We start from the raw sequence: 26,345 nt of genomic DNA on the forward strand, positions 1-26,345 counted from the left end.
ATTATTTGTAAATCACTCAAAAAAGTTTTATTTATTTTAAAAAATAAAGAATATTATTTTGACCCAGAAAACCTCCACTCACCAACAGCTACCATTACTTAGTTACTAACCTCGCCTCTCCCGCCATTTGCATCCTGAAAAACATGTGGTGGTACATTATATATATATATAACTATGGTCCAACTGAGCCTAAATTAGGTGAAAAATCAGTGCTTAGATGTGGTTTAACTTAATACGGATCTTTTTACAATACATATCTGTTTAATAGGTTACCAAGTTTGTTCCAATGGATAATTATTGAATTTAATTTTGTGGAAATAAAAATGGAAATTTTTTTTTATAAAAAAAATTCTGGTAGAACGTTATGCAACCACCGCCTCATCTTACACAGATGAAAAGCTGTATCATTCTGTTTTAGCTGTCAGCCGTCAAAAATCTAGCATCAGTTCCTGCTATTACGGAATGCATGATATGCTAAAACTAAACAGGTAATTAATTTAATTAATTAATTAAAAAACACAGAACAAAAATGAAGAAATTACGTAATTAACAAGCTAGCTCTAAGACCGTTTCAAGAAAAGAAAAAGAGAAACTTAGGTCTAAGACAGCTACTACAGCCTATTCTCTCAACGCGGGATGATCCTTAATAAAGCCACTTTGGCATTCAATCTCTCCTTGGCTTCTCTCTTCCCAGAGAAAGTTCCGAGGCAGAACACAACACAAATGGTTGTCCCATTCACATGTACAAACTAATCACCTCAAGTCCTCTGCACGTAATCTTTTGATTCATCACCTCTTAGTTTGTTTTTCAAATCCAAAACAAACAAACAAAATCTTCTCTTGTTGAAGTTTGAAATTTGAAAAGTTCTGCATTTTTATATTTTGGAGTTGGATTTTCAAACCCAAGTAAGGCTTAAGGGTGTGCTGACCAGTAATGGTAAGCACCCAATTGCATCATCATTCAACAGCATCATCATCCATTCGTCATCATCGTCCTCATCCTAGTCCAGTTCAACTCTTTATCACCAGTCTTTGCGTTGGTTCAAGCCATGACTCTCGGAAACTGCTTTGGTCCATTGTTTCGTCGTAAGCCTTCTGGAATGAAGGTACATTGATCTTGTCTGTTTCTGTAAAACCTCATGCTTAAATCTCCAAATAAAACAAGACTGTCTAAATCTAGACATTCTAATAATCTTTAAGGCAACAGGGCAGGAAACCATTGTTTTCTGTCAAGATTATGTTTGTTGCATTGCATGCAGCATTCAGCTTTGCCATGAACTCCATAACTGGGATTTTTTGTTAACCTTTATGATCGAGGCCAGTTTCAACAACATACCTACCTCTTCAGTTCTATTGCTTCTTCTTTTTTTCTGCCAGTTTTCTCATTACTTCACGCCATCCATTTCAATTAGCATTGCAATATAGGAAATGAATCTTTGGTAAGGTGTCAATGAGCAATGAGGTCTAGGCTATAAAATCGTTTACATGAAAAGAGTTGCTCTGGCTGCAGGGGAGGAAAGACTCTAGCCAGCCCAAGAGTCCGCCCTTGAAACAGAAGAACGCTTCTAGGAGAGGCATGCCAAAAAATAGGTCTTTCAGAGATTCAGGCAACCAGATTATGATGATCGAGCTCCGGAAGAAGATCATCATCTTCATGGACATCATCGACCTACCAGCTTATGATGCATCTGCTGCCACAGATGAGGTATGTTTATGACTCATTGGCTGCCTTCCTTTTTCTTTTCTTTTTTTAATTATGTTGAAATCTTGTGTTTAATTTTCTGTATTTTACAATCTGTTTAAGATTTAATCTCCCTGCTATTTCCTGCTTGCAGCTGGTGATGAGGTTGATGAGAGATCTCCAAAAGCTTTACCCTGAAATTGTCCTGCATAATCAATTATCAGAACTGAAGGGAGCATCAACAGAACAGGTAAAATCCATAGTTACATTACACCAAGAATATATGGCTTAAATGCAGCTGTAATTACTCTACGTTATTAAGCTTATGAACAAATTTAATATCTCCATATCCATACAGGTCCTTGCCTCCTTCTGCAAGGCATTGAAATCTATAGGAGAGTCTTGGATGACAAATCATGACAGGTTGGACAAATTGAGTTATGATTTGCCATCATTCAAGGAGGATGTCAATTCGGATCAACTTGGTTTGTTACAAATTTTCTTTAGGATTCATTGAGGCCTCTATTTGGTATCGGAAACAAAAATCTAACTGCTTCTTCCTGCCATAATTTTTAACCTAAAGTTGATGATCACTCTATATGATTGTAGTTGAGACGGTGTTGGCAACACTCGATTGCTTGATCAAGATGGCAAGGGACAAGTTCGATATGATGGATGAGGATGACCAGAAAGGAGAAGGCTACAGCCCTCTGAATAGCTCATTTGGAAAATTCTTGAGCGATTCAGAGAGCTGCACCTCAGTCTCCAGCTGCTCTTCTCCAGTCACTCCATCCTCTGTCCTGCCAGAGCTGATTGATGGTTCTCCCCAGGCTCGAAAGAAGGCCAATGTTGGTTCCAAATCACCCCTTCTTTGGACTCTCAGAGTGCAAGCAGTGGGGAAACTGAACCCGATTGATGTTAAGCACTTGTCACTTCACTTGTCAAAACAAGGAGCCCATGGCACCAGCAATGGTTTGGACAAGAGTGGCCAATTGGTTGAGGAACCATCAATTGAGGCAGATTTAAAGAGCAATCCTGAAAAGGCAATTGCAGCAACTGATGATGAGGAAGTGAGACATAGCAGCGCTCGAAAGGACACAAAAGAAGTCCCAAATCCAAGTTTGAATGAGAATGCTAAGGGAAAGGAAATAGACAACACAAGTGATGATGTTGAAACTCCAACCACAGCCCCTGAAACTTCGGAAGCAGACACCACACAAGTGTCTTTGCCTCCACCCTCACCATCAACATTGTCACTAAATCCACCACTGTCTTCGCCCTCAATACTACTACAACCAACAACATCAACATCTTCACCTCCACCCTCACCATCCACATTGTCACTAAATCCACCACTATCTTCACCCTCAATACTGCAACAACCAACAACATCAACACCTCCACCTCCACCACCTCCGCCGCCAACGGGACTACAATTTTCACTGCCTAATACATTAACAGAAACAAAAATACCAGTGCCACCAACACCCCCTGCACCAGCATCACCGCCTACATTGCAGCGAAATGTTGCAACGCCGCCGCAGCCACCACCACCACCACCATCACTAGCTGCCCTGCAGCCAACAGTTGCAGCACCCCCTCCACCACCACTACCAACATTAACACCACAAAACGCAGCAGCAGCTGTACTGCCACCACCCCCACCACCTCCAACATTATGGCACCACGAAATACGCAGCAGCAGCTGTACCACCAACCCCACCACCTACCACCAATGGCACCACGATCAATACAAGTAATGCTCCACCACCACCACCACCTACACCAATGCCACCAGGATCAAGAAGAATGGGTCCACCACCACCACCCCCTCCACCAGGATCATCAATTGGAGGTCCTCCACCACCACCTCCTCCACCAGGATCATCAAATGGAGCTCCTCCACCACCGCCTCCACCAGGATCATCAAGTGGAGGTCCTCCGCCCCCACCACCTATGCTAAGAGGACAGCCAAATGGAGCTGCTCCACCCCCACCTCCTGCATTTGGTGCAGCAAGATCGTTGCGCCCCAAGAAGGACACTAAACTGAAGAGATCATCCCAAATGGGCAGTCTGTACCGCCTTCTCAAGGGCAAGGTGGAAGGATCTAGCTTGAATGGCAAGTCAGCCAATGGGAGAAAAGGGGGAATTGGGAGCAGCTCTGGTGGAAAACAAGGAATGGCTGATGCTCTAGCAGAGATGACAAAGAGGTATGTATGTTAACTTCCATAGACCCTCTATTTCTAACAACCATAGACAATAATAATCTTAGTAATTAAAGATTCTTCTGCCTTTCCTGTTTTTGTGCCTCAGATCAGCATACTTTCTACAAATTGAAGAAGATGCTCAGAAGTATGCAAAGCCTATCATGGAAATGAGAACTACCCTCAGTTCTTTCCAGACAAAGGACATGAGTGAGCTGATAGATTTTCAAAAGAAAGTAGAATCCATTCTTGAGCACTTGACTGATGAGTCACAGGTAAACAATCAATAATTGTGTCCTAATTAATCTGTTAGTTTCCATTATTCTGATCGTGACATGTTAATTTTCCAAACTGCAGGTGCTGTCAAGGTTTGAAGGGTTCCCAACAAGGAAGTTGGAAACAATAAGGATGGCAGCAGCTCTGCACTCAAAGTTAAATGTCATGCTAATTGAACTACAGAACTGGAAACTAGAGGCTCCATTGGGTCAGCTTCTTGACAAGACTGAACGTTACTTCAATAAGGTCCATAAATGTTCATTTTATACTGTCCTAATTAATTTTCTCTGCATTTTCCCTAACTAACCAAAAGAAACAAACAGATCAAAGGAGAAATCGACGCAATGGAACGAACTAAGGATGATGAAGCCAAGAAATTTCAGTCTCAGAATATTCATTTTGACTTCAATATCCTAATCAGGATCAAAGAAGCAATGGTAGATGTTTCCTCAAGCTGCATGGAAATGGCACTAAAGGTAGCTAGTCTGTTTAAAAATATAGACTCACAAATTAGCTAGTTGGGAAAAGGGGTTGTTGACATTGAAATGGGGCTTATGATTGTTGATGCAGGATAGGAGAGAAGCAAAAGCAGCAGAGCAGACTGGAAGAAAAACAGATCAGAAGCAAACAAAGATATGTGTTAAAATGCTTTGGAGGGCTTTCCAGTTTGCTTTCAGGGTCTACACATTTGCTGGTGGACATGATGATCGTGCTGACATGCTCACAAAAGAACTGGCTAATGAAATTGAGTCTGATCCCCACCACCACTGAGCCTAATTCCCAATTGATCTCCCTGGACTTTGAAACCAACAAATTATCCTTGTATAATCGTATCCTATACGAACCTTATACTCCTTATGATTAAAAGCGTTCTGTTTTGACAATACCCAAAAAACCAAAAAAGCTTTTCTTTTTGTTGCCACCCTTGTAAATAATCAGGTCCAAGAACAAAAACCAAAAACTTGTAAATTTAGGCTTTGTATGTATGAGTTATGATTTTGATTTAGGACTTGATTGGGACCACTTCCAGGCGGATATATGAGAAAATTTCGTCTTTGTTGTGTTCTTATAAATTGTACTGTCTATCTCTTCTTGCTTGTTCAACCTTTATATGTGCAATATATATATAGTTTTAAGTTCTTAGTTCCATGAGTTGGAGATTTTGTATATGCTTACAACCGTGATATATACAGATATAGAAGAATTAATGTTTCTTTCTGCTCAGGCCACCCATTTGGGCATTGGGTTTGTCTGGTTTTTTTTTATCGGGTCCCCCTTGAGCTTGGTAGCTTGTTTCCTTCATAAAACCGCCTAAAAGTTGTGGTAAATATTAAAATAATTTGGATTAAACTTAGGACGAAAAATAACAAAAAACTTACTATAATTAAGAAAAAATGTAGTTACCCTATAAAATATTACATGACCATTGTGTTTGAATCTCGATACAATACATGTATCATTTTCTTCTTTGGACGCCCAACCCAATGTATCATTTCATACATCGATTTCCTTAGCTCATTGAGTAAATAAATAATTTATGTTATTCTATTTGAGCCTTGCAGTACTAGTACTCTTGGAAAAATCAGCTCTAATTAATATATAGAAATGATCAGAAAGAAAAATACTAGTCTGATGTATGCATCATGAATATTTGGTACGAAGCGAGGATTTGTCGTTCGGGAAATACAAAGAGTATTAGGTATTGACTGGAATTATCTTACCTAATCAGATTATTTCAATATATAAGATTTACGCGTGGTATCCAACTGATAACTTCCTTGGGTATGAAATATATATATTTTTCTATTAGCAAGTAGCATTACTGGCCACTGGAGACCTTTAATGCATTTCCACAGTTGAACAAGTAAATAATTAAATGGTCAGAACAAAATTAAGTAAGGAGTTTATCGAAGTTAAAAATAGCACATCCTTGAGTTTGGTGGGTAATTGAGACAGCTTGATTGCCTATGCATGCATGGTGTACTTATTTTGTGAAAGGTTGCCAATTCGCTTTTATATAACTTAGTTAATGGGTCCCTTTTTGTAGATGACATTTAAAAACTCTATATTAAAACTATATAGTTAGGACGTCAATTAAGAAATTGAAGTTGGTATGTGTTTTGGGAAATAGTAATTAGGAAACGGAAACCTCAATGAAAAGTACATATATTTTCAATTCAATTTTTCATGCTACTTAATTAGGGCTCTTTTGGAAGTGATGATTCTAGAGAGAAGTGATTATTAACCTATTCAGGATCACTCTCAAACCAGCTCTTAAGTTACTCAACTCAAATAAATAAAGATGGAAAAAAAAAAAAAAAACCCTTACTTTGCTTAGTATATATAGAGTTTCCATAGCTGTACTGCATTGTACTGCATGTTTGAAGTGTCTAAATTGTACTTGAAAGGGGTAAGATTGATATTGCACAGACTAAATTTGTGTATAAATAAACAGCACTCAAATGCAGTGGCTATTTCTTGCAAGTTCTCACTATCTATCTCTTCTTGCTTCTAAAGACACTAACGATCTATGTAGGAAAGCCGACCACTTTGCCAAAAAGGAAGGGGAGTAGTTGAAAGCTGGAGAGATATGTCCACTCCAGAGCAAGTAAGTGCACCACCGTCACATATAGAAATTATTACAAGGCTGTTTTCTTTGCCTTCTAATTTTTATGCAATACTAGCCTTGGCACACTCTCACGCATGTGCCAATTGGTTTTATTTTTTATTTTTTATTTTATTTTTAGAATTAAAAAAAGATAACATGGGTAATTATGTTCCATAAAAGTAGGACTTATTATTTGATTTTGTTTTTAATTTTAATTTTTTAATATGAAAATGTGAATTTATCATATTATCTTCATTTAATTAATAATTTAAATTCTTAATGTTTGAATTAACTAAGGGCATTTTCTGATATTTTGAATGTTGCACCATTTTCTGCCTTTTGCTTTATGCACATAGATTATTATTAGAAATAATGTTTGGGTACGAAACTATTAGCCTAATTGTCTACCAAGCTAGCTAGTAGCCTCAAATTGCCAAACTGTTCGTCACTTTAGTCAACTTCCATCCTTTCACTTTGATCGTTATAAACTTCTAGAATCGAAAATAAATTCAAAAGCATAACGCATTTTCAGGTTTGATTAGCTTTTACATTCTGGTCAATCCATTTTAAGTCTTTGGTATTACGTGAACGTCTTGAACAAGTAGGGGCTAAGGGGCTCCTCCACTAACTCTAAGCATAGAAATTAGAGAAATCTAAATAAAACAAATTCATGAACAAAATGATTTCGAATTCATAATTCATTGCAAAGAAAGTGCCACTTCATCATCAAGTTTATTTGTACACGCCCATTCGATCATTCAAAAACAAGAAGAAGGAAAAAAAACCACCAAATTAAAGGACTAAAACATGTTTGATGATGAATGGAAATTTGGTTTGCGCTTCAATTAATCTAAGAAGCAAATTCAATCTTGACACCGCCAATCTTGACAGCCCCGTACTTGGGCACCAAAGTCACCACCACGCTCTCATCATCCTCGGCATCAAGGTCCTCCAACAAGTCCGTCAACCCCAACCTCAAGATTGTGTTGATCTTCTTCTTGTGCTTATGCCTGTGCGGCACGCTCACAAAGCTTCCGGCAAATTCCGTCTTGTCGGGCCCACTCGGCAAGTCGTCCACGTCATTCACATACACGTCAAACTTCACCGCCACGTCCCTGTCAAACTCAATCCCTTCGATCACCAATATCTCCTCCTCCTCCTCTTTCTCCTTCTTGTTCCTCTTCTTCTGCTTTGGCCTTGGCACCACCGTGCTTATCTTGGTCTCCAGATTTATCGGGAACGCCCTCCCGCCACGATCTTGGTGGAGCTCTCAGCCGCGTGCGCAACTCCCAGCTTCTTCTTTATTTTGCTCAATGCCAGCTTTGCCCTTCGCGGAGTTGGCTTGGACTGCAGCCATGGAATGTCAACCTCTTGGTATACATACCCTAGGCTCTTAGACTCCAGAGAGTCACGAACTTTAACTCGGACTAACTCAGCGTTCTCGTTGTAAAACAAGAACCCGGAGTCTAACCAGTCCGACTGAGAAATATCAGTTCTTTTGCCTCCCAGTGTTTTCCATATGCTCCACATCCGATCCACATTCGAGTGATGCGAGAAAAATATGGGGTCCCTGGCAGCGGAATAAAAGTTCCCCATGTCCTCAAAATTGGGCTGAGTGTTGTCACCGGTCCAGAGATGAACCGGCCCGTGCGGGGTCCCTTCGATCGAACCGCCACCAGGGTCAGGCTCGTCCCCAGCCCTGTATGGGTTGCCAAAGAAGAGCTGAGGGTTCTTGGCGTTGGACACCATTTGCCTGTACATGATCTTGAGGTTGGCGTTGATTTGGGTTTCGTTCGACACCTTTTCGTCGGTGCCGTTGTAGTCGAGATCGATGAGGGTCGGCGGCTGGTGGCTGGCGGCACGGAACTTGTCGTAGAGAGGGGACTTTGGGTTGGCGAAAAGCGCGGGCAGCTGCATGCCAGCTGGCGAGTCCCAGTTCCAAAAGGGCAAAGCGAATGTGGGGTCGTTGATGAGCTTGCCCAAGATCTTTTCGTAGAAGTATAGGTAGTAGCGGTGGAAGGGGAAGAAGAGCCAGGAGTTGTGGATTTGGAGCTCCAGATCCGGGAACCCGGCTTGGTCGTAGGCGCCGTCGCAATAAGCGCAATGCACGTTGGCTTGTTGCTTGAAGCTGCGTGGATCGTCATCGGGGAGGGCTTTCATGAGCTCGATGGCTTTGGAGTATTTCTCTATGTAGGCTTGGTCAACGGCGTGAGCAGCCGGCCTGACGCGAAGTTTACCGGGGGCCGGGGAGTTTAAAGTCTATGATTTTGGTGGCCGGCGGTGGGCAGCAGTTGGTGGGGGTGGCGCCGGTTGGCAAGTCCGCAGCCCCACATTTAGATAGATCTGGTGGGGTCACGGGCTTGGCAAAGGCGAACGGGTCTGTGCCCAGACCAGCCACGCCATATAGACCTCCGAGACCAAGAAGCACATTTCTCCTATCTAGTTTAGTCTGTGCTTGATCATTTTGGTTATCACTGTTTTTGGCTTTGCATGAAACCCTAGGTGAAAAGGAACGCTTGGGCTTTGAGAGTAGGGAAACTTGGGAGCTGTTTTGAGTGAAGGGAGAGAGAGGTTTTGTGGAGGTAGTGGGAACGGCTAGTGGAGGTGACAGAGAAGCCATGGTTAGCTCTCTGGCTTAGTTGGGTTGGATGGAATAAACCCCAAAGGAGGGTTGCTTTTTATAAAGGATTTTGGGTTTTACTTTCCTATCCAATAGGCAATAGCCACGCAGACAGCCCGATCTAGTTGACGGAAGAGAATTATAAAATATGATCGCCAATCACCAACACCGCGTGGCGTGGGGTAGAGATTTGAGAACTTACACAGAATCTTCTCTCCTTGGTAATTAAGCTGCTAATCGTAGTTCGAGGGGCTTAACTTTAATTATGTATGGTAAACAACGGTGATATCAAGAATTACTAAACAAAAGAATGTAATTACTCTCTCCTCTCAGCGAGATCTAGAATGTGAACTGGAATTTGTTTTTTTCTTCTTTTGTTAGCAAAAACGAGTTTTTATGGTATATTTTTCCAAAGCAAACTTGGTTTTTGTCAAACGTCGGTGAGATTTTAGGCATGTGACAGAGGCCAGGTTCAAAGATTCCTCCTATAGGCTATACATACTGTTTTAAAAATTTTGTTTTATATTTCTGTTATGGGTTTTTCTAATTTTTTTAATTTTGTGAGTGGGGAGGTTTAGTTCTACCAAATCCATTAGGCAACTGCCTAAATAAACTAATGCCTGACAGAAGGAAAAAGATTGTTTATTTAGCTCATGAACAAGAAGAAAGCTATATCAGTAGTGCTACTGATATTGATAATCCGTCGATGTATTTTATTTGTGCATCATTATTAGAAACAGTATATACTTCTAGTTGATCTACAGGCCTTAATCTCATCACTGTTTGACTCGTACATATAAATATAAAAATACTACTTGAATACCATCGCTCGACTATTCTTAAAATTATTTTAATCATGACGGAAAATGTGCTTTGAAAGAGAAAGATTTAAGTGAAATTCGTGTAAATTTACTCATGTATATATGTATATATCTCTCCTTATGTAATGTGTCAGGTGAGAAAAAGACAGAGACAATATGCACTATTAGAGACCATAAAAGAAAAGATTTGGTAAAAAGGAGATAATGATGATGATAATGCGGCAAGAAGAGTGGTTAATTAGGGGACTGGTAAGAGGGCATCAAATTGAGAATAGTTTAATATTATATGGATGGCGTATGTGCACATTATTAAACGACTTTGAAATATTGGTACAGAAGATCTGAATTAATCCACGAGAGGATAACTTTATTTAAATCACATGTGGGCGGCATCAAGCATGTTGTTGAGGACTTTACGCTTTTGGGTCTGTCCCCCCACCTTCTCCTCTTGTTGGTTCCCCAATGTTTTCCATATTTTTTTAGTCCCAATATACGACTCCTCACATAAAAAATAATAGTAATTAAAAACTCCCCACGTAAAAAAAATGATTAAAAAAAACTGATTTTTTTTTGTTTTTTTGTTTTTTGGGTAACAGAGGAGGGCTTAAAGCCCCAAACCAAAAAGAAACTAATAAAAAACAAGACGAGGTCTAGCAACACCTCGAACATTAGCAGCTAACATATCACTAAGAAAAGCTGGAGCCTCCAAAAACACATGGAGACCAGGATCAAAATCATAACTCTTAGCAGCCAAAGCATCCGCAGCACAATTTTGTTCATGGAAAATATGCTTCACAGAGCAGCACCAATCCTCATGAATATTTATTTTGCAGCAATTGATAATACTAAAGAAAGGGTGCGTTGACACAATAGAAAATTCTGATAAAAAACCACCTTACATCTCCATTTCCATATAAATCAGAGAAAGATAACAAAAACCAAATACCAGGGCAGGCCATGGGTAACAAGCCTCTTAGAATTCAAATTATGCAAAAGCCAGTCATCATAATCATCCTGACCAGCTTCCACTCTCCCAAAACCAAATCTATTCCAAATAGCAACAGTGGCAGCACAATCCATAAAGAGATGAGCACAAGATTCCAAAGGACAATCACATCTAAGACAAACAGCAGCATTAGTAAGCTTTCTCTTCAATCTTTGAGCATTTGTAAGTAACTTCTTATGGCACAGCAACCAGAGGAAGGTCTTAACCTTAGGCGGAACATGAAGCTTCCAAATAAAATCTCATTTCCAATTAACACTGCCCTCGTCCAAATAAAAGGTGCTATAGGCAATTGTTGGATGCGCAAATCTCACGGCCTGGTGCTCCAGGCCGAGGGGATGTGCGTTAACACGTGACGTCTTTCTTTTGGATGCGGTGCTGTTGTGCGCTGAGTGTGCCAGCACGGTCTACCGTGTGTCGAAATAGTGATGGGGTTTGGGTAGAAGATGGTTAAATGATGCGTCTGTTTTGAGTTTGACTCTTAATCAAACGATTGTGGCCGAGAGAGGAACTGATCTCGGCCGTCAGGTTCATGGCCTGAGCTACAAGGCCGTTTAGTGGTGGTGTTGGTGACCGGTTTTAGGCGGTGCTCCGGCGCGTTGCTCAGAAAGCGACGGTCGTATGATATATGGGGTGAATGAGATGATAACAAAGATGGTGCTTCGGCGCCTTGAAAATCAAGGGTCGTATGATATATTGATGAATAGATTTTCCTTACAATCTACCACTACTCCTAGGAAAGCAAATAAAGGTATTGAAAGTGCATTACAGAAAAATATAATTTGCTCCGTGGGAGGCTTTTGGTTTGGTGTTTGAACCCTTTGAATGTAGTCTTGAGCTTAGTATTTATAAGAGGAGTCCTGGAGGGACAATCGAGGCTGAAAAGATCTGCATGGTGGAGCCTGATCGGAGCAAGTGGGTGATCAAATCGGCATTTGGGATCATGAAGCATGGTGGTGTAACCCCCATAAATCCCGGTAAATCTCGGCCACCGCCCTGATCGTGGGTTCTGCCCCCTTGGTTGTGGGAACGCATTTAATGCTATAGTTTGGTGGTTGATGATCTGACCTCAAGTTGTAAGAATACTTGTGAGAAGGTTTGCGCCTAACCACTCTGATTTCCATCACCAAATCCTGACTTCACACCTCCCTTCTTCCCTCGTGCATTAAATGCTTCTTGCGACTAGTGGGTTTGCTGCGATAGTCAGAGACATTACTTCATTAAATGGGGCATGAGACCCTGAGGCCACGTGGCGATTTGACCACAGTATCTTCGGCCGTGTCTTTTACGGCCTTTGGCTTCGGCCTATAATACCGTGGTCGCGAGGTGAGAGGATTCGCTTTGCGCTTTTCTTCTTTTGTGAAGACGACATGCTTAATGAAACGTGGCCGTTTCAGTTCATGAGTAGGTGCTAGGACCGAGAGGAAATCCATTCAGTCAGTTTATGACCGTGATTTATTAGGCACAAACAACAGTTTTAACAGAAAATTGGCCATTAGAGGTAGCCTGCCAGATGCATTTATCCTCCTTACTCCCATAATAGCCAGCATGAGTACTAAGAATCAAGTTGACAATATTTATAGGCAAACATTCCAATAAGCAATTGAAATCCCAAACCTCATCCTCTAAAAAGTCACTAACATTTAAGTGAAGCATGTCCTCAGATAAATCAATTAGAGCAAATTGCTGCAAAGGCCCACAACTAAGCCATCTATCAGTCTAGAACAAAATATCATCCACATACCCTACATGCCATTTAACACCTGCAGAAAGAACTTGAGCACCATATAAGATACCCTTCCAGACATTGGAGCTACTTTGGAACTGCAAATCTTTAGTAGCAAGAATATCGCAATGCCTTAGATACTTAGCATTAAACACTTGAGCCCAAAGACCTTGCTCACGTTGCAGTGTACGCTAACCAGATTTAGCAAGAAGAGCTTGATTCATCCAAGCAGAATTTTTAATACCTAAACCACCAGCAAATTTAGGCTTACAGATAGTGTCCCACTTAACCAACTAAACCTTTGCTTGATTCGTAGTATGCCCTCATAAAAAATTTCTGTTTAACTTATCAAGTTTCTGCCAAACAAGAACCGCCATTTAGCAGATTGCATGGAATAAATAGGGATAGCAGAAGTAATTGATTGTAACAGGGTCAGACGACCAGCCATAGAAAGAGTATGACTTTTCCAAGAATATAACCTCCTTTGGACTTTATCAATAATCTCTTGATAAGTAGCTTTAGTGACTCGTGTGTGAATAAGAGAAACACCAAGATACTTGCCAAGACAAGTAGTGAGAGGGGAACCACATATAGTTTCAATAGCCTGAGCCAACTCAAGAGAAGTATTTGGAGAAACACAGATCATAGATTTCTCAAAACTCACCTTCTGACCAGAGAGACTACAAAAATCGTCTAAACATTTCTTCATAACAGTAGCCTGATTGACAGAAGCTTTTCCAAAGAGAATCAAATCATCAGCAAAGAAGAGATAAGAGATAACAGGACCGCTTTGGTAGATCTGCACCGGCTTCCAAGCCTAATCTTGGACAGACTACTGGATAATATGAGAAAGCTTTTCCATACACAAAACAAAATGATAGGGGGAAAGGGGGTCCCCTTGCCGAATGCCACAATTAGGAGAGAAAGTATCTGTTAATTCATCATTGAGAATCGCCCTATATCGCACCGAATTAATAAACTGCATTAAAAGCTCAAGAATTCTCCCAAGAATCCCAACCTCCCAAAGCACTTTTTAATAAAATCCCAACTTAACCGATCATAAGCTTTGGATAAATCGATTTTCCAAGCAATGAAACCCTTCTTCCCTTTAGAACTTTTAAACTTATGCAGCATTTCTTGAGCCACAACAATATTATCAACAATTTGTCTTCTTGGGACAAAGCTCACTTGATTATGACTGACCAAACTAGCCATACAGGGCCGAAGCCAAGCAATTAGAATCTTAGAAATCAATTTATAGAGAGTGTTGCAAAGATTAATAGGGCGAAGCTGAGTCATGGAAACAGGTCTCTCAACTTTAGGCACCAAAGCGATCAACGTCTCATTGATATTCTCAGGAAGAGAAGCAGTTAAAAAACAATCCTTCACCAAAGCAAACAACATAACACATCCCCCAACATTTCGATAAAAAAGGGAAGGAAAACCATCAGGAACAGAAGTTTTTAATCCCCCAATAGCAAGCAGACTATTTTTAACTTCATCATTTGTAACCTCACAACTTAAACCTTCTAAATCCGTATCAACCAACCTAGGAAAAAGATGAGGGAGCAAACTATAATCATCAACCAGACCAGTATCACCAAACAACCCTTGGAAATAATTGACAATAGTCAGTTTCATTCCAACCTTATTAGTGATCCAAATTCCAGCCTCATTATTCAGACCTTCAAGTTTATTCCTCCTCCTTCTCATGACAATAGACAAGTGGAAAAAGTGAGTGTTTCTATCCCCTTCCTTTAACCAAGTATTTCTGGACTTCTGTAACCAAAACAACTCTTCCTGCTCAAGGATCAAATTTACTAAGCAGATAACTCATTCTCCAGCTTATTGAGATAAGAGTTATAACTTAAACATAACTTCCTTTGAATGCCTTCAAGTCTAGCCAAAAGTCTTCGTTTCTTTCGAAAAAGACAACCAAAAACCTGCATATTCCAACAAATAAGAGGGAACAGAAGCCCAGAAGATTTAATAACCGCATTACCATTATTAGATTGCCAGAGATCAATAATAAACTCAGAAAACTCAGGGTGGGTGAACCACATGGCTTGAATCTGAAAAGGCACACAATTTTTATCAGGAAGATGAGCAGAAGAAAATCTAACCATGATAGGACTGTGATCTGAATTCACCCTAGGCAAGTGGGAAAGATGTGCATCAGGAAACCACAATCTCCACGCAATATTACTCAAACCCCTATCCAGCCTTTTCCAAATCATACCCTCTGCATTCCTTTTATTACACCACGTAAACTTGGCTCCAAAAAAGCCTAAATCAATGAGCTGATTACGATCAATCCAATCAACAAAATTCTGTCCTCCAGAATCAAAGTTGCCACTAGATTTTTCATCAACGTAAACAATGTCATTAAAGTCCCCTAAAATCAACCAAGGCAGCTTAGAAGCCTGAGCAAGAGCATCGAAATAAGCCCAAAAAGACTTACGAATACCTGGGCAAGGTTAGCATACACAACAATGAGCAACCACTAATTAGTCCCCAATTGCACTAGAGCAGTAATCGATTGACTAGAATGAGCAATGATTTGAATCGAGATAGAGTTGTCATTTTACAACAACCAAACACCCCCAGAAAAACCAGTGGCATCAACAATATGATAATTAGAAAAATCCAAACTCTTAGCAATTTGCAAAGCTCTAATACCACCAATTCTAGGCTCAAGAATAGCTAGAATATCAATAGCATAAACCTTCTTTAAATCTCTAATAGTACGAGCACAACTTTCCTTGACAACACCCCTAACATTCCATGAGACAATAATCATCATAACAAAGGAAGAGAGGGAAAAACTTAGGAAAAACCTAATTCTGCACTTGCTCAGCCTCACCACTAGTAGAGGCAACATGTTCAATGACCATAGCGTACCCACATCAAACTTAGCATCACCTTGATCAACAAAGTCACCATGGTGATCCAAATTGTCAGAAGTTAAATTAACACCATAAAAGAAAGCTTCATTAAGCATCCTTCGACCAATGTTCGAGGGTTCATGACCATGAATCAGCCCACCTTTCCTTAGAGAAGACTCGGAAAAGAAAGGCCCCTCCATATTGAAAGAAAACTTCCCCATAACATCATCCTGCACATTAGCCCCACGAACTTGCATTCCCACATCATTTAGACCTTTAGAGCTATTAAAAGCTCTCCCCACCCTATTCTGCCCAACCTTTCGAGCACCAGAATCAGGCTTAGCAACAATTCCAGAACCTGTTGAGTTAGTAATATCCCTCATAGGTTTCTTAAAAACCTATGTAGAAACGTTACGCCCTATGCCAGTTTGTTTCTCAGAAACCTTAGATTATGGGAGAGGCACGCTCATGAGTTTGAGCAACTGGTTTAGAAGCCTTCTTGAAACCCAAAGGACCTGCACCCTCATCATCCCTACCATTATCATCCCTCAAGATATTAAATCTAGAGCCAGATTGGCTAGTAGCAATCTTCACACCACTAGCCTTTATGACTTCTTGGCGTAAGAGAAAAACTGTTATTCATGTGGAACCTTCTTCCTGAAATTTTTTGGTTTCATCAGCATCCATTGCCCATGCTTCTTAGCTGAAGTTTCAGCAACCAAATTAGCAAGCTTAGCAACAACAATATCCTCATTTGGATCGGGAGGAGTACCCTCCATATTCACATAAACTTCTTCCTCAGAGGACTGCTTTTTCCTAGCCTCCACAATAACAGGGCATGCATCTCTACCATGCCCAAAACAACAACATTCAAAGCAAACTAACTGAATCCCCTCATAAACAACCCCATAAGTACGTCCCTCAACTTCAATAAAGGGGATAAGAGGCTTAGATAAATCAAGCTCAACACACAACCTAGCAAACTTACCTCGAGCTTGACCCATAGTATGCGCATCCACCTTAACAGTAGTACCAATAAGATTTCCAATTTTCATCATAACATCAGTATGAAAATACTCCACATTCAACCCATTGATTCAAATCCAAGCAGTCATGTGAGTAACCCTATCTTCTTTAGCATTAAACCCAGGTTTCCAATTTTGAGTCACAATATATTGCCCAGCAATTTGCCAGGGACCGCCAGTGAGCACATACCTCTTATCCTCTTCAAGAAGAAATTTGACAATGAAGTAATTGTTTTCCAGATATATTAGACTCATTGGACCTTTTAACTCCCAACATTGAAGCAACCGATCACGCAAGAAAGTATACGATAGAGGCCGACCCATTAGCTTGATAATCACAGCAGTCCTCCACGGCCTGTACAAGCAATCTTTAACCCTTTCAGAAAATTCAATGGATGGGATATCCCCATGCTTGATTACAACATCATCATCACTAATTTCAAACTTATCCTCAGCCATCCCGAAATCACCAGAGACTTTATCTTTGAAACTCATTGAAATTAGGGGCAAAGAAGGAAGAAGCACATCCGACTCCATTCCACCAATATCCAACATCTCCCGGGTACGAACACGCTTCTCTCCAGCAACCAGGCCCACCTTCGAGCCGCCACCAGCCTCGAACACAAACCCAGATATCCCATCCGCCACCATGGACGGTGGGACAACAACAACACAACGAAGAGTAAGAAAAATGTGAAATCCCTAGAAAAAGCCAAGCGCGTTCTGCTTATATCTTGTTTTCTTAACCGATTTTAATTTTGGATCTGAAAGTAAATTAATTAAGATTTGTTGAGTGTTGTCACCACGACTTCCTTTATTACAGCAAGTCTAAGAAAACCATTGGCATTCAGACCAAAAAAAAAGAAAAAGAAAACCATTGGCACCCACTTTGCTTTGATTTGGTCAAAGTAGATTAATTAACCTTTCGTACCAATCGTTGTCATAGTCCAACAAACTTGGTGGGAGGAATCAACACGTGACCACTGTATTTGTTTTGGCCATTATTCAAACTTCAACTTGCTTATTAATTGGTATTGGTCCAAATATATTGATGAGCTATAATTGATTAGGTCAGAATGTTAGGCTATTGTAGTTCAAATTTTCCTTCTGAATCACTTTTAAAATTTTACTTGTTAACTTATTAATGAAAGTGACATTTCTTTGCAAACTAAATATATGAGATCCATTGATAAAGATTTTATATTAACCAATTCTTATTGGCGAAGCTCTCCATCCCTTCTCGTAACATAAGGGGGGACAATGAAATTGCATCCGTAGTCTTTACATTGCAAAAATAATAGTATTTGTTGATTTTTTTGTATAAAAAGATTATGTGACTGATTTTGCAAAGATGATGTGTGTAAGTTTCCTTGCAAAGTTGGAATTTGGAACTGATAAAAACCTTGAAATTTAAAGAAAGAAGAAACAAAGACTTATAGAAATCTATTTAACTATTATTAGTCCTTGCCCCAAAAACAACCCCAAAAGGCTTTGATCATGCTAAAGTCAAAAAGGCTTAACGAAGAAGAAAGGAAAAAGTATTTGCTTTTTTAATTGAAACTTTACTGGAAAATCTATATATAAAGGCTGCCGCTGCCGGGGTTGCTAATTGGGCCTCTTTAGAGAGACACCCATAGTTAGCCCACTTGACTTTTTTCTTAGCCGTGACAAGATGTTCATAAAAACCTATTCAATTCAATTACTTTTAGTGGGAAACATTGCACTATTTATTTTAAAATGAAATGGGAAGTGTACTGCATGTACTCTCTCTTGAAAACTGTCCTACTACCACTATAAGCATATATAATACGCTCCCTCCATACATCACAAGAAACTGCTACTTGTAATTGTGAAGCAGTCGATGAATGATGAAGTTTACACACTGCTCAGCCTCATCTCCCCAAAGAAGAGTGACTCTCTCTCTCTCTCTCTCTCTCATGGTACATACATACATACATACATATATACATAAGTTCAGTTCATCCGTTATTTTGCACAGCTAAATACACAAATGAAATATACAACCCTTGTATGCCGACAGATTAGCAATTATTGCAAACAAACAAAAATTTGGGTAAATCTACAGGGAATGAAAACAACAATTAGAAATGAATGATCTGACAAATTTTGGAAATTTGTTCATACGTCTCTGCTTTCAGATCGGAACTAACTCTTTCTTCGCTGTCCCTTTCTCAACAATCAGAAATGTCTGTTTGTGTAAACAACTACAGGGAATGAAAACAACACCACGTACGGTACCATGTATTTGCTCTTCATTATACATAAAGTACACACTCATGACCACACACACACACATATATATATATATATATGTTTTATTCAGAACAACAAACATCGCCCCCCCCCACACACATAAGCAGCAGTAGGGTTACGTTACGTGGGTCTCTCTCTGCAGTGGAGAAGTGACCTACTAAAATATACACTTAATGCACGAAAATACTTAATTAAATCATCATCATCATCACTTGATTTAATTTAATTTCATTTAGGTGGTATTAATAAGCTCGGTGCTGACCCCACCAATGGTGATTGTCCCAACTTTAGGCACCAAAGTCACCACCACGCTACTGTCCGTTTCCGCATCCAATTCCTCCAGCAACTTTGTAATGCTCAGCCTCAGAGTCGTCGTTATATCCTTTTTCCCTTTATGCGGCACTTGGATGAAACTCCCCGCAAACTCCGACTTGTCCTTCCCAGCCAAAGACTCAGCATCATCATTCACATACACGTCGAACTTCACCGTCTCGTTCCCGGCATACTTAATCCCACTGATCACCAACACCTCATCCTGCGCCTTCTTCTGCGCACTTGTCCGCTTTGTCGTCGACGTCCTCGCCACCTCAACGCTGATTGTGTCCGTCAACGGCGCCGGGAAATTGGTTGTCAGATCCGCAGAGGAAACCGTCGCCTTTCTCTTGTTCGACGATTTACGGGCCGTCGGCTTATACGTCAGCCACGGAATCTCCACTTTGTTGTCGTAAACGTACCCCAGCTTGGTGGTGTCAAGGGAGTCTCGAACTTTCACGCGCACAAGATTCTTCTTCTCGTCGTAGAACAAGAACTCCGCGTCCAGGTAATCCTTTTTTTCTATGTCGGTACCGCCCAGTTTGGATTTATAAATGGACCACATGCGGTCCACGTTGGAGTGGTGCGCATAAAACAGAGGATCCCGGCCTGCCGAGTAAAAGGCACCCATATCCTCTCCATTGGTCTGGGTCGTATCACCCGTCCACAAATGGATGTTGTTATGCGGGATACTCTCGATGTTTCCGGCTCCAGGATTCGGATCGTCGCCGGCGCTGTACGGCTCCCCGTAGAAGAGCCTGTGAGATGTGGCCTTTGAGACCATCTGCTGGTACATAGTGGTTAGATTTTCCTTGATTCGCGTGGTGTCGTCAACGTCATCGTCGGTCCCACCATAATTGAGATCCAGGAGCTTCGGAGGCTGATGCGCTGCGTTTCGGTACTGGTCGTAGAGGGAGGAAGTGGTGTCGGTGAAAATCTCAGGAATGTACATGCCAGCTGGAGCATCCCAATTCCAGAAGGGGAGGGCGAAGGTGGGGTCCCCGATGAGCTCCCCCATGATCTTCTCAAAGAAGTAGAGGTACCATCGGTGGAACGGGTAGAACAGCCAGCAGAAGTGGACTTGAATCTCCAGATCCGAATACTCGACTTGCGGGTACCCGCCATCGCAATAAGAGCAGTGAACCTTGGCTTGTTGGGCGAAGCTGCGCGGGTCGTCGTCGGGTAAGGCCCGCATGAGCGCGATGGCCTTTTTATATTTTGCCAAATAGACAGGGTCTTTCGCTACATTTTGGGCTGCAAGCCTGGTTCGGAGCGGGCCCTTGTCGGGCAGTTTGAAATCGATAATGGTTGTGGCGGTGGGTGGGCAACAATCGATGGTGGACCCGTCAGGCTTGTCAGCCGGGCCGCATTTGGTAAATTCAGGGGCGGATACGGGCGCGGCAAAGGCAAACGGGTTGTTTTCAAGACCCGTCGAGCCGTATAGACCTCCGGCTCCTAGACCAATCAGCATGTTCCTCCTGTCGAGTCTAGATAGACCCTGTTGAAGGTGATCATCGCCACCGTTTGTTGCTTTGCATCGCACTCTGCCCGTGAGGCATTGTTTGGGGTTTCGGGGCAATGAAGTTGTATGGGGCTTGTTTGGAAGGAAGGAAGAGAGAGAAGTGGGTGTAGTGGAGCGAAGGCCAGTGATCGTTGCAGCTAGAGGAGATAAGGGAGACGAAGCCATGGCTGAAGCTTAATTGGTTTTGAATGAAGTCTTCACTGCAATTATGATACTCAAGTATGCTGCTTTTATAGTGGATATTGGCGGGTCCATATTTAGATATTGGCGGATACCCTTGCAAAAGAGGTTCCTTTTTCATTTCATTTCTTTTCTTTCGCAAAAGACATGTTCTAAAGTATATTCGGTGATTGTTTTTACTTTTACTGTTTTGAACAGCTCATTCACGGTATCCGATGCATTATAAGGAGATAGTAAATAATGCACCTACTCCTCGTTACATCAAACAGTGCATATTAAACAAAAGCCTACGAAAGATAGAGAAGATATGATGCTTTACACGTTTTAATTAAGCAGCCACTACTTCCTGAGAATGTGTTATTAGCAGTGTTGTGGTCCTTTTACTAGTACTCTTGTTGTCTTTCTTGCTTTGATTTGCTTAAGTTAGGGTGTATCACCACGAGAGGTTTGTTGAGCTTTGATTCTCGTATCGTATATTATCAACCATTTATAGTTAATAGTACACTAGCTGGTTTGATTGTGTGTGGATGCTCTCATGTAAAACAGTGCATACATGATTAGACTATGCTTGGAAAAAGTAGAAATTAAAAGGCGAACTCATTTTAAACACACCCATGAACATGCATAAGTTTTAGGCTTAATTATGTACATTCTTTATCTTATCTCAGATTACACTGTGGTGGAAAACGTCTCAAAGTACCCCAATGTGCAAAATCTCACGTTACCCTTTCGTTTTTTGAAGTTCCGTTCGCTATCGTTCATCTTCCCAAAATTCCAAACAGCTCCTCCCATTTGTTACCGCTCATCGCACTAGTTTTTGGGCTGCCATCGCCTCCTCCGCCACCCTGCGGCGACATGGATATCAAAAGAACCAAAGACGTTGTCCTCTACCACCCTCACATCTCAACCGCTGCCAACCGTCGTCGGATCACCGAAAAAGCAAGAAATTGGCCGGTTTTTACCCAAAATCTCCATTGCTCGTTCGGGCGATTCCGAGCACCATTTTCTTCGATCCAGGTATGATTTTTCAACCTCTCGAGTTGTTCTTGCTGCTAGTTGTGTTGGTTAGGAGAAATTTCTGAGTTTTGGAGGGTAAATAAGCGATGAACAGTAACAAAGGGAGGGGCTACTGCTGGAATTTTGGGGAGATGAACATAATATTTGTAATGGAACTTCAAAAATCGACGGAAAGGGTAACGTGAGACGGTTTTTGCACGTTGGGGTACTTTGAGACGTTTTCCACCACTGTGGTAATCTGAGATAAGTTGGAAAGCACAGGGGGCATGTACATAATTAAGCCTAAGTTTTATTGACGAACATCCCATTGAGTGGGGGTACGTGGTCTCCATTGACGCACGGTCAACTCATAGCCGAAAGGGAAACTAAATCACTAGCAGAAACGAAAGCAAACAAAGTAAAAGAAAAGTTGGAAATTAATCCCAGCAGAATTATTGCATGCAGCGCCGATCACATCCAAAGATTACAAGCACCACTCATACTGGCAAGAAGAAAGCTCGATGGAGAATCCACCAATGGTGATTTTCCCTTCCCCGTTCCTTAGCACCAAGGTCACCACCACACACAAGGACGGACGCACAGTGGGGTCAATGGTCAAACGACCCTATGGACACCATGAAAATAAGCTTGAAGGTCCCTTTAAGCTGACTGTAAGACCCCATGGATGCCCTCCACTTGCTTTTGTTTGGCCTGAACGAAATGGCTGCTGCGCAATGAAGAAGAAGAAGCAGCGCGCTGCTTAATTTTTTGTTAAAATACTGGGCAAAACGACATCGTTTTATACCTTTCCACTTAGGATCTCCAATCTTGCAACTGGAGCAAACACCTCTCCATAGTCAATTCCAGCTATTTGGCTGTATCCATTGACAACCAATCTTGCCTTATACCTTTCCACTTCTCCTTTAGCATTCTTCTTAGCCTTGTGAACCCATTTTACTCTAATTATTTTTTTCACTTTTAGGCAAGACAACAAGCTCCAGTGTGTTGTTCTTCTTGATTGCACCTATCTTTTCATCCATTGTTTTTCTTCATCTCGAGTCATGCACCGTATCTTCAAAGCTTATTGGTTCACAATCAACAAATAAGCAAAACAAGTTCAAATCATTTTGATTTCTTGTGAGATCATAAATCTCACTTAGGTCTCTGAAGTGTGGTGTTTTTTCATTTGAGCTTTCAGTTGATGAGGATGATGGGGATGAGAAATCTCTATGAATTGATGATGGTGATGGAGGTGGAGTTTGTTGTTGCTCTTCAAATGTTTGCTCAACATTGTCTTCTTCTTCAAAGAGAGGAAATTTTTTTTAATCTTTCTCTGGAGCCTCCCAATTCCATATGCCTTCTTCATCAAAATGAACATCCCTGCTAATAATAATTTTCTCCTTCTCTGGATTATAAAGTTCGTACCCTTTGGAGGATGCATCATAGCCAACAAAAATGAATTTTTCACTTTCGTCATCTAGCTTGGAACGATTCTTATCTGGCACGTGTGTGTAGGGTAATGCTCCTAAAAACTCTTAAATGAAACACACTGGGCTTTCTTCCACTCCATGCTTCTTAGGGTGTTTTATTCCAAAGGCTTCTAGTTGGACACCGATTGGACAAATAAACATCACACTCAACATCTTCATCCCAAAATTCATTTGGCATATTTTTGCTCTTCATCATGCTTTGAGCCATATTGAGAATTGATCTATTTTTTCTCTCCACCACTCTATTTTGCTGCGGGGAGTAAGGAACTGTCAAGTGACGACAGATCCCATGGTCTTCGCAAAAATTTTGAAATTCTTTTGATGTAAATTCGCCTCCTCTATCGGACCTCAAAGCCTTGATCTTGTAGCCACTAACATTTTCAACATAAACTTTGAACTTTTTGAATGAACCAAACACCTCATATTTTTCTTTTAGAAAATACACCCATGTTTTTATACTATAATCATCAATAAAGAGAAGAAAATAATTATTCTTACCAAACAAACTTGGTTTTATAGGGCCACACACATATGTATGAATGAGCTCTAATGACTCTCTTGCTATTGTACTTGCTTCTCTAGGAAAGCTTCTTCTAGATTGCTTCCCATGTAAACACCCTTCACATAATTGATCTGGAGAATTGATATAGATGGCAAGTCCTTCACCATTTCTTTCTTGCACAGCAAAATCAAATCACTAAAATTCACATGTCCAAATCTCAAGTGCCAGAGCCAAGAAGGATCTTTGAAACAAGCCTTCAAACATTTTGCAGCTTCATTTTGAATATTCAGCAAAAACATCCTATTCTTTATCATTGGAACTTTAGCAATTAACCTATTTTGTTCATCTCTAATTGAGATACTACAATCAATCAACTGCATATTGTATCCTTTCTCCCACAATTGGTCCAAACTCAAAATATTACTCTTCATAATAGGCACATAATAAACATTTGAAATAAATTCATGGCTGCCATCCTTCAAACGAATTATAATTTTACCTTTGCCTTGAATTGAAATCTTCGAATCATCTCCAATAGTTATCTTGCCACCCAGCTTTTCATCAAGGTCAACGAATAAATCTATATTTCTGCACCTATGGTTGCTTGCTCTAGTGTCCAAATACCATAACTCTCCATTCTATCTAGTTTTTTCTTCACATTTGTAGGCCAACAACAAAATGGCTTGTTTGTCTGCTTCGGCATAATTGGACTTCCTTCAGACATTTCCATCACCACTTCTGCATTCAAAAGCTTTATGTCTATAGCCTCCACATGAATAATATTGGATTTGTGATTTATCATACCTAAAATTTCCTTGCTGATTTTTATTGCTCCATCTTCCACGTCCTCTCGACGAATACGAATTTTGTTCTTTTCCTTCATTGTGACTTGACTTGAAATCGCCTCTGCCACTTCTTCCTCATCCTCTTCCACCTCTTATTCCTCTGCCACCTTTTCCTCTTCCACGACCACGACTTGTTCCACTTCTTGAGCTTTCTTCATCATTTAAAGTGAGCTTCATGTGTAAGACTTTCTCTATGACTAGTTCTTGAGTTTTCTTCTTCAATATTTCCTCATGAGATTTCAATTATCCCAACAACAATATGCTCAAACTTTGAATCTAATGAGCAAAGAATTTTGTCAACTACACGGGGTGTCACTAATTTCTTCTCCATCTCTTCTCAATTGGTTGATATTGGCTTGAACTCTTGACATATAGTCTGAAATCGATTTGGATTCCTATTGATGTAGACTTTTAAACTCCCCTTTAAGGATTTGGAGCCGCACCTTCTTTACTTTATCAACTCCTCTATAAAAATTATGCAAAATCTCCCATGCATTTTTTGCCGTTGTCGCATTTGCAACCTTCTCAATGTGCTGTCATCCAAGGCTTGATGGATGAGGGTGAGTGCCTTCCTGTCTTGTTTCCACCTTCTTGTCTTTCTTCCTTGTTTCCTTCAATGCTTTTCTCTGGGCATTAGTCAAATTTGCATCATCTCCATGTTAGCCAATTCCTGTCTCTACGACCTCCCAAACATCATAGTAGCCAATCAAAGTCTTCATTCTAACATTCCAATTGTGATAATTATCTTTGGTCAGCAGAGGAACTTGAAATGGAGCCATCGAACTGTTCGCCATCTTCTAAACTTCTTCTTATGGCTCTGATACCAATTTGTTGGAAGGTGATGGACCCTCACTCATAAAACTCACAATAAACTATATTTTGAGAGAAGATACTTTATTTCATATTGCTTGGGTACACCAAACAGATTACAGTACTTTGGCATATATAGCAATCACAACCACTAAAGGTAATAAAGCCCCACTACTTCCTAGTCTTGAATCCATGCACCCAATCAACTTCTAGAGTCTTTCCAAATACTTATACATCAACTAAATACATAATGCACGAATCTAATTAATAAAGCATGTTTATTTTCAACAGGGTCTTGAATAAGGTCGGCAAGGATTCTCTCGTAGAAATACAAGAGTGGTGGAAGGGATAGAATAGCCACGAGGAGTGAACTTGTATTTCTTTTAGAATCCCGTCTAAAATACCATTTTTTGTAGGCATAGTGTAGTGATATAAGCCCTCACAGTAGGCACAACGCACATTAGCTTGGTTCCAGAAGTTACGTGGGTCGTCCTCACCAAGGCCCTTCATGAGCGCAATGGCCTGTCTGTATTTGGCTACATACTCTGGGTCATTTGCAGCATAA

The 26,345-nt window shown here is 40.7% G+C and overlaps 3 protein-coding genes across 3 annotated transcripts; 1 reads left to right on the forward strand and 2 right to left on the reverse strand.

Annotated features, from left to right (window-relative positions):
• The first annotated feature begins 156 nt into the window (after positions 1-156).
• LOC103324713 (uncharacterized) lies at positions 157-5,308 on the forward strand. Its single transcript, XM_089048206.1, has 10 exons — positions 157-1,106; positions 1,511-1,705; positions 1,836-1,931; positions 2,040-2,166; positions 2,291-3,353; positions 3,391-3,891; positions 3,995-4,160; positions 4,243-4,407; positions 4,485-4,637; positions 4,732-5,308. Exons 1-10 carry the CDS (start codon positions 1,050-1,052, stop codon positions 4,930-4,932), a joined length of 2,724 nt encoding a protein of 907 aa, XP_088904332.1. The 5' UTR covers positions 157-1,049; the 3' UTR covers positions 4,933-5,308.
• A 2,132-nt stretch (positions 5,309-7,440) lies between these two features.
• On the reverse strand, positions 7,441-9,472 carry LOC103324677 (polyphenol oxidase, chloroplastic). The gene is given in 3 exon segments (XM_008226776.2): positions 7,441-8,015; positions 8,018-9,016; positions 9,018-9,472. Coding segments are annotated over 3 exon segments (1,767 nt in total). The 5' UTR covers positions 9,390-9,472; the 3' UTR covers positions 7,441-7,619.
• Positions 9,473-19,084: 9,612 nt separating this feature from the next.
• On the reverse strand, positions 19,085-21,234 carry LOC103324678 (polyphenol oxidase latent form, chloroplastic-like). Its single transcript, XM_008226777.3, has one exon. It carries the CDS (start codon positions 21,120-21,122, stop codon positions 19,356-19,358), a length of 1,767 nt encoding a protein of 588 aa, XP_008224999.2. The 5' UTR covers positions 21,123-21,234; the 3' UTR covers positions 19,085-19,355.
• Positions 21,235-26,345: the final 5,111 nt, after the last annotated feature.

This window comes from Prunus mume, linkage group LG3 (genome assembly GCF_029339155.1).
Source record: "Prunus mume cultivar Tortuosa linkage group LG3, ASM2933915v1, whole genome shotgun sequence".
Classification (NCBI taxonomy): Eukaryota; Viridiplantae; Streptophyta; class Magnoliopsida; order Rosales; family Rosaceae; genus Prunus; species Prunus mume.

Coding starts and splice junctions, on each gene's coding strand:
- LOC103324713 (XM_089048206.1), top strand. CDS start 1,050: ATGACTCTCGGAAACTGCTTTGGTCCATTGTTTCGTCGTAAGCCTTCT. Junction 1,706..1,835: donor CATCTGCTGCCACAGATGAG/GTATGTTTATGA, acceptor TCCTGCTTGCAG/CTGGTGATGAGGTTGATGAG. Junction 3,892..3,994: donor CTAGCAGAGATGACAAAGAG/GTATGTATGTTA, acceptor TTTGTGCCTCAG/ATCAGCATACTTTCTACAAA.
- LOC103324678 (XM_008226777.3), bottom strand. CDS start 21,122: ATGGCTTCGTCTCCCTTATCTCCTCTAGCTGCAACGATCACTGGCCTT.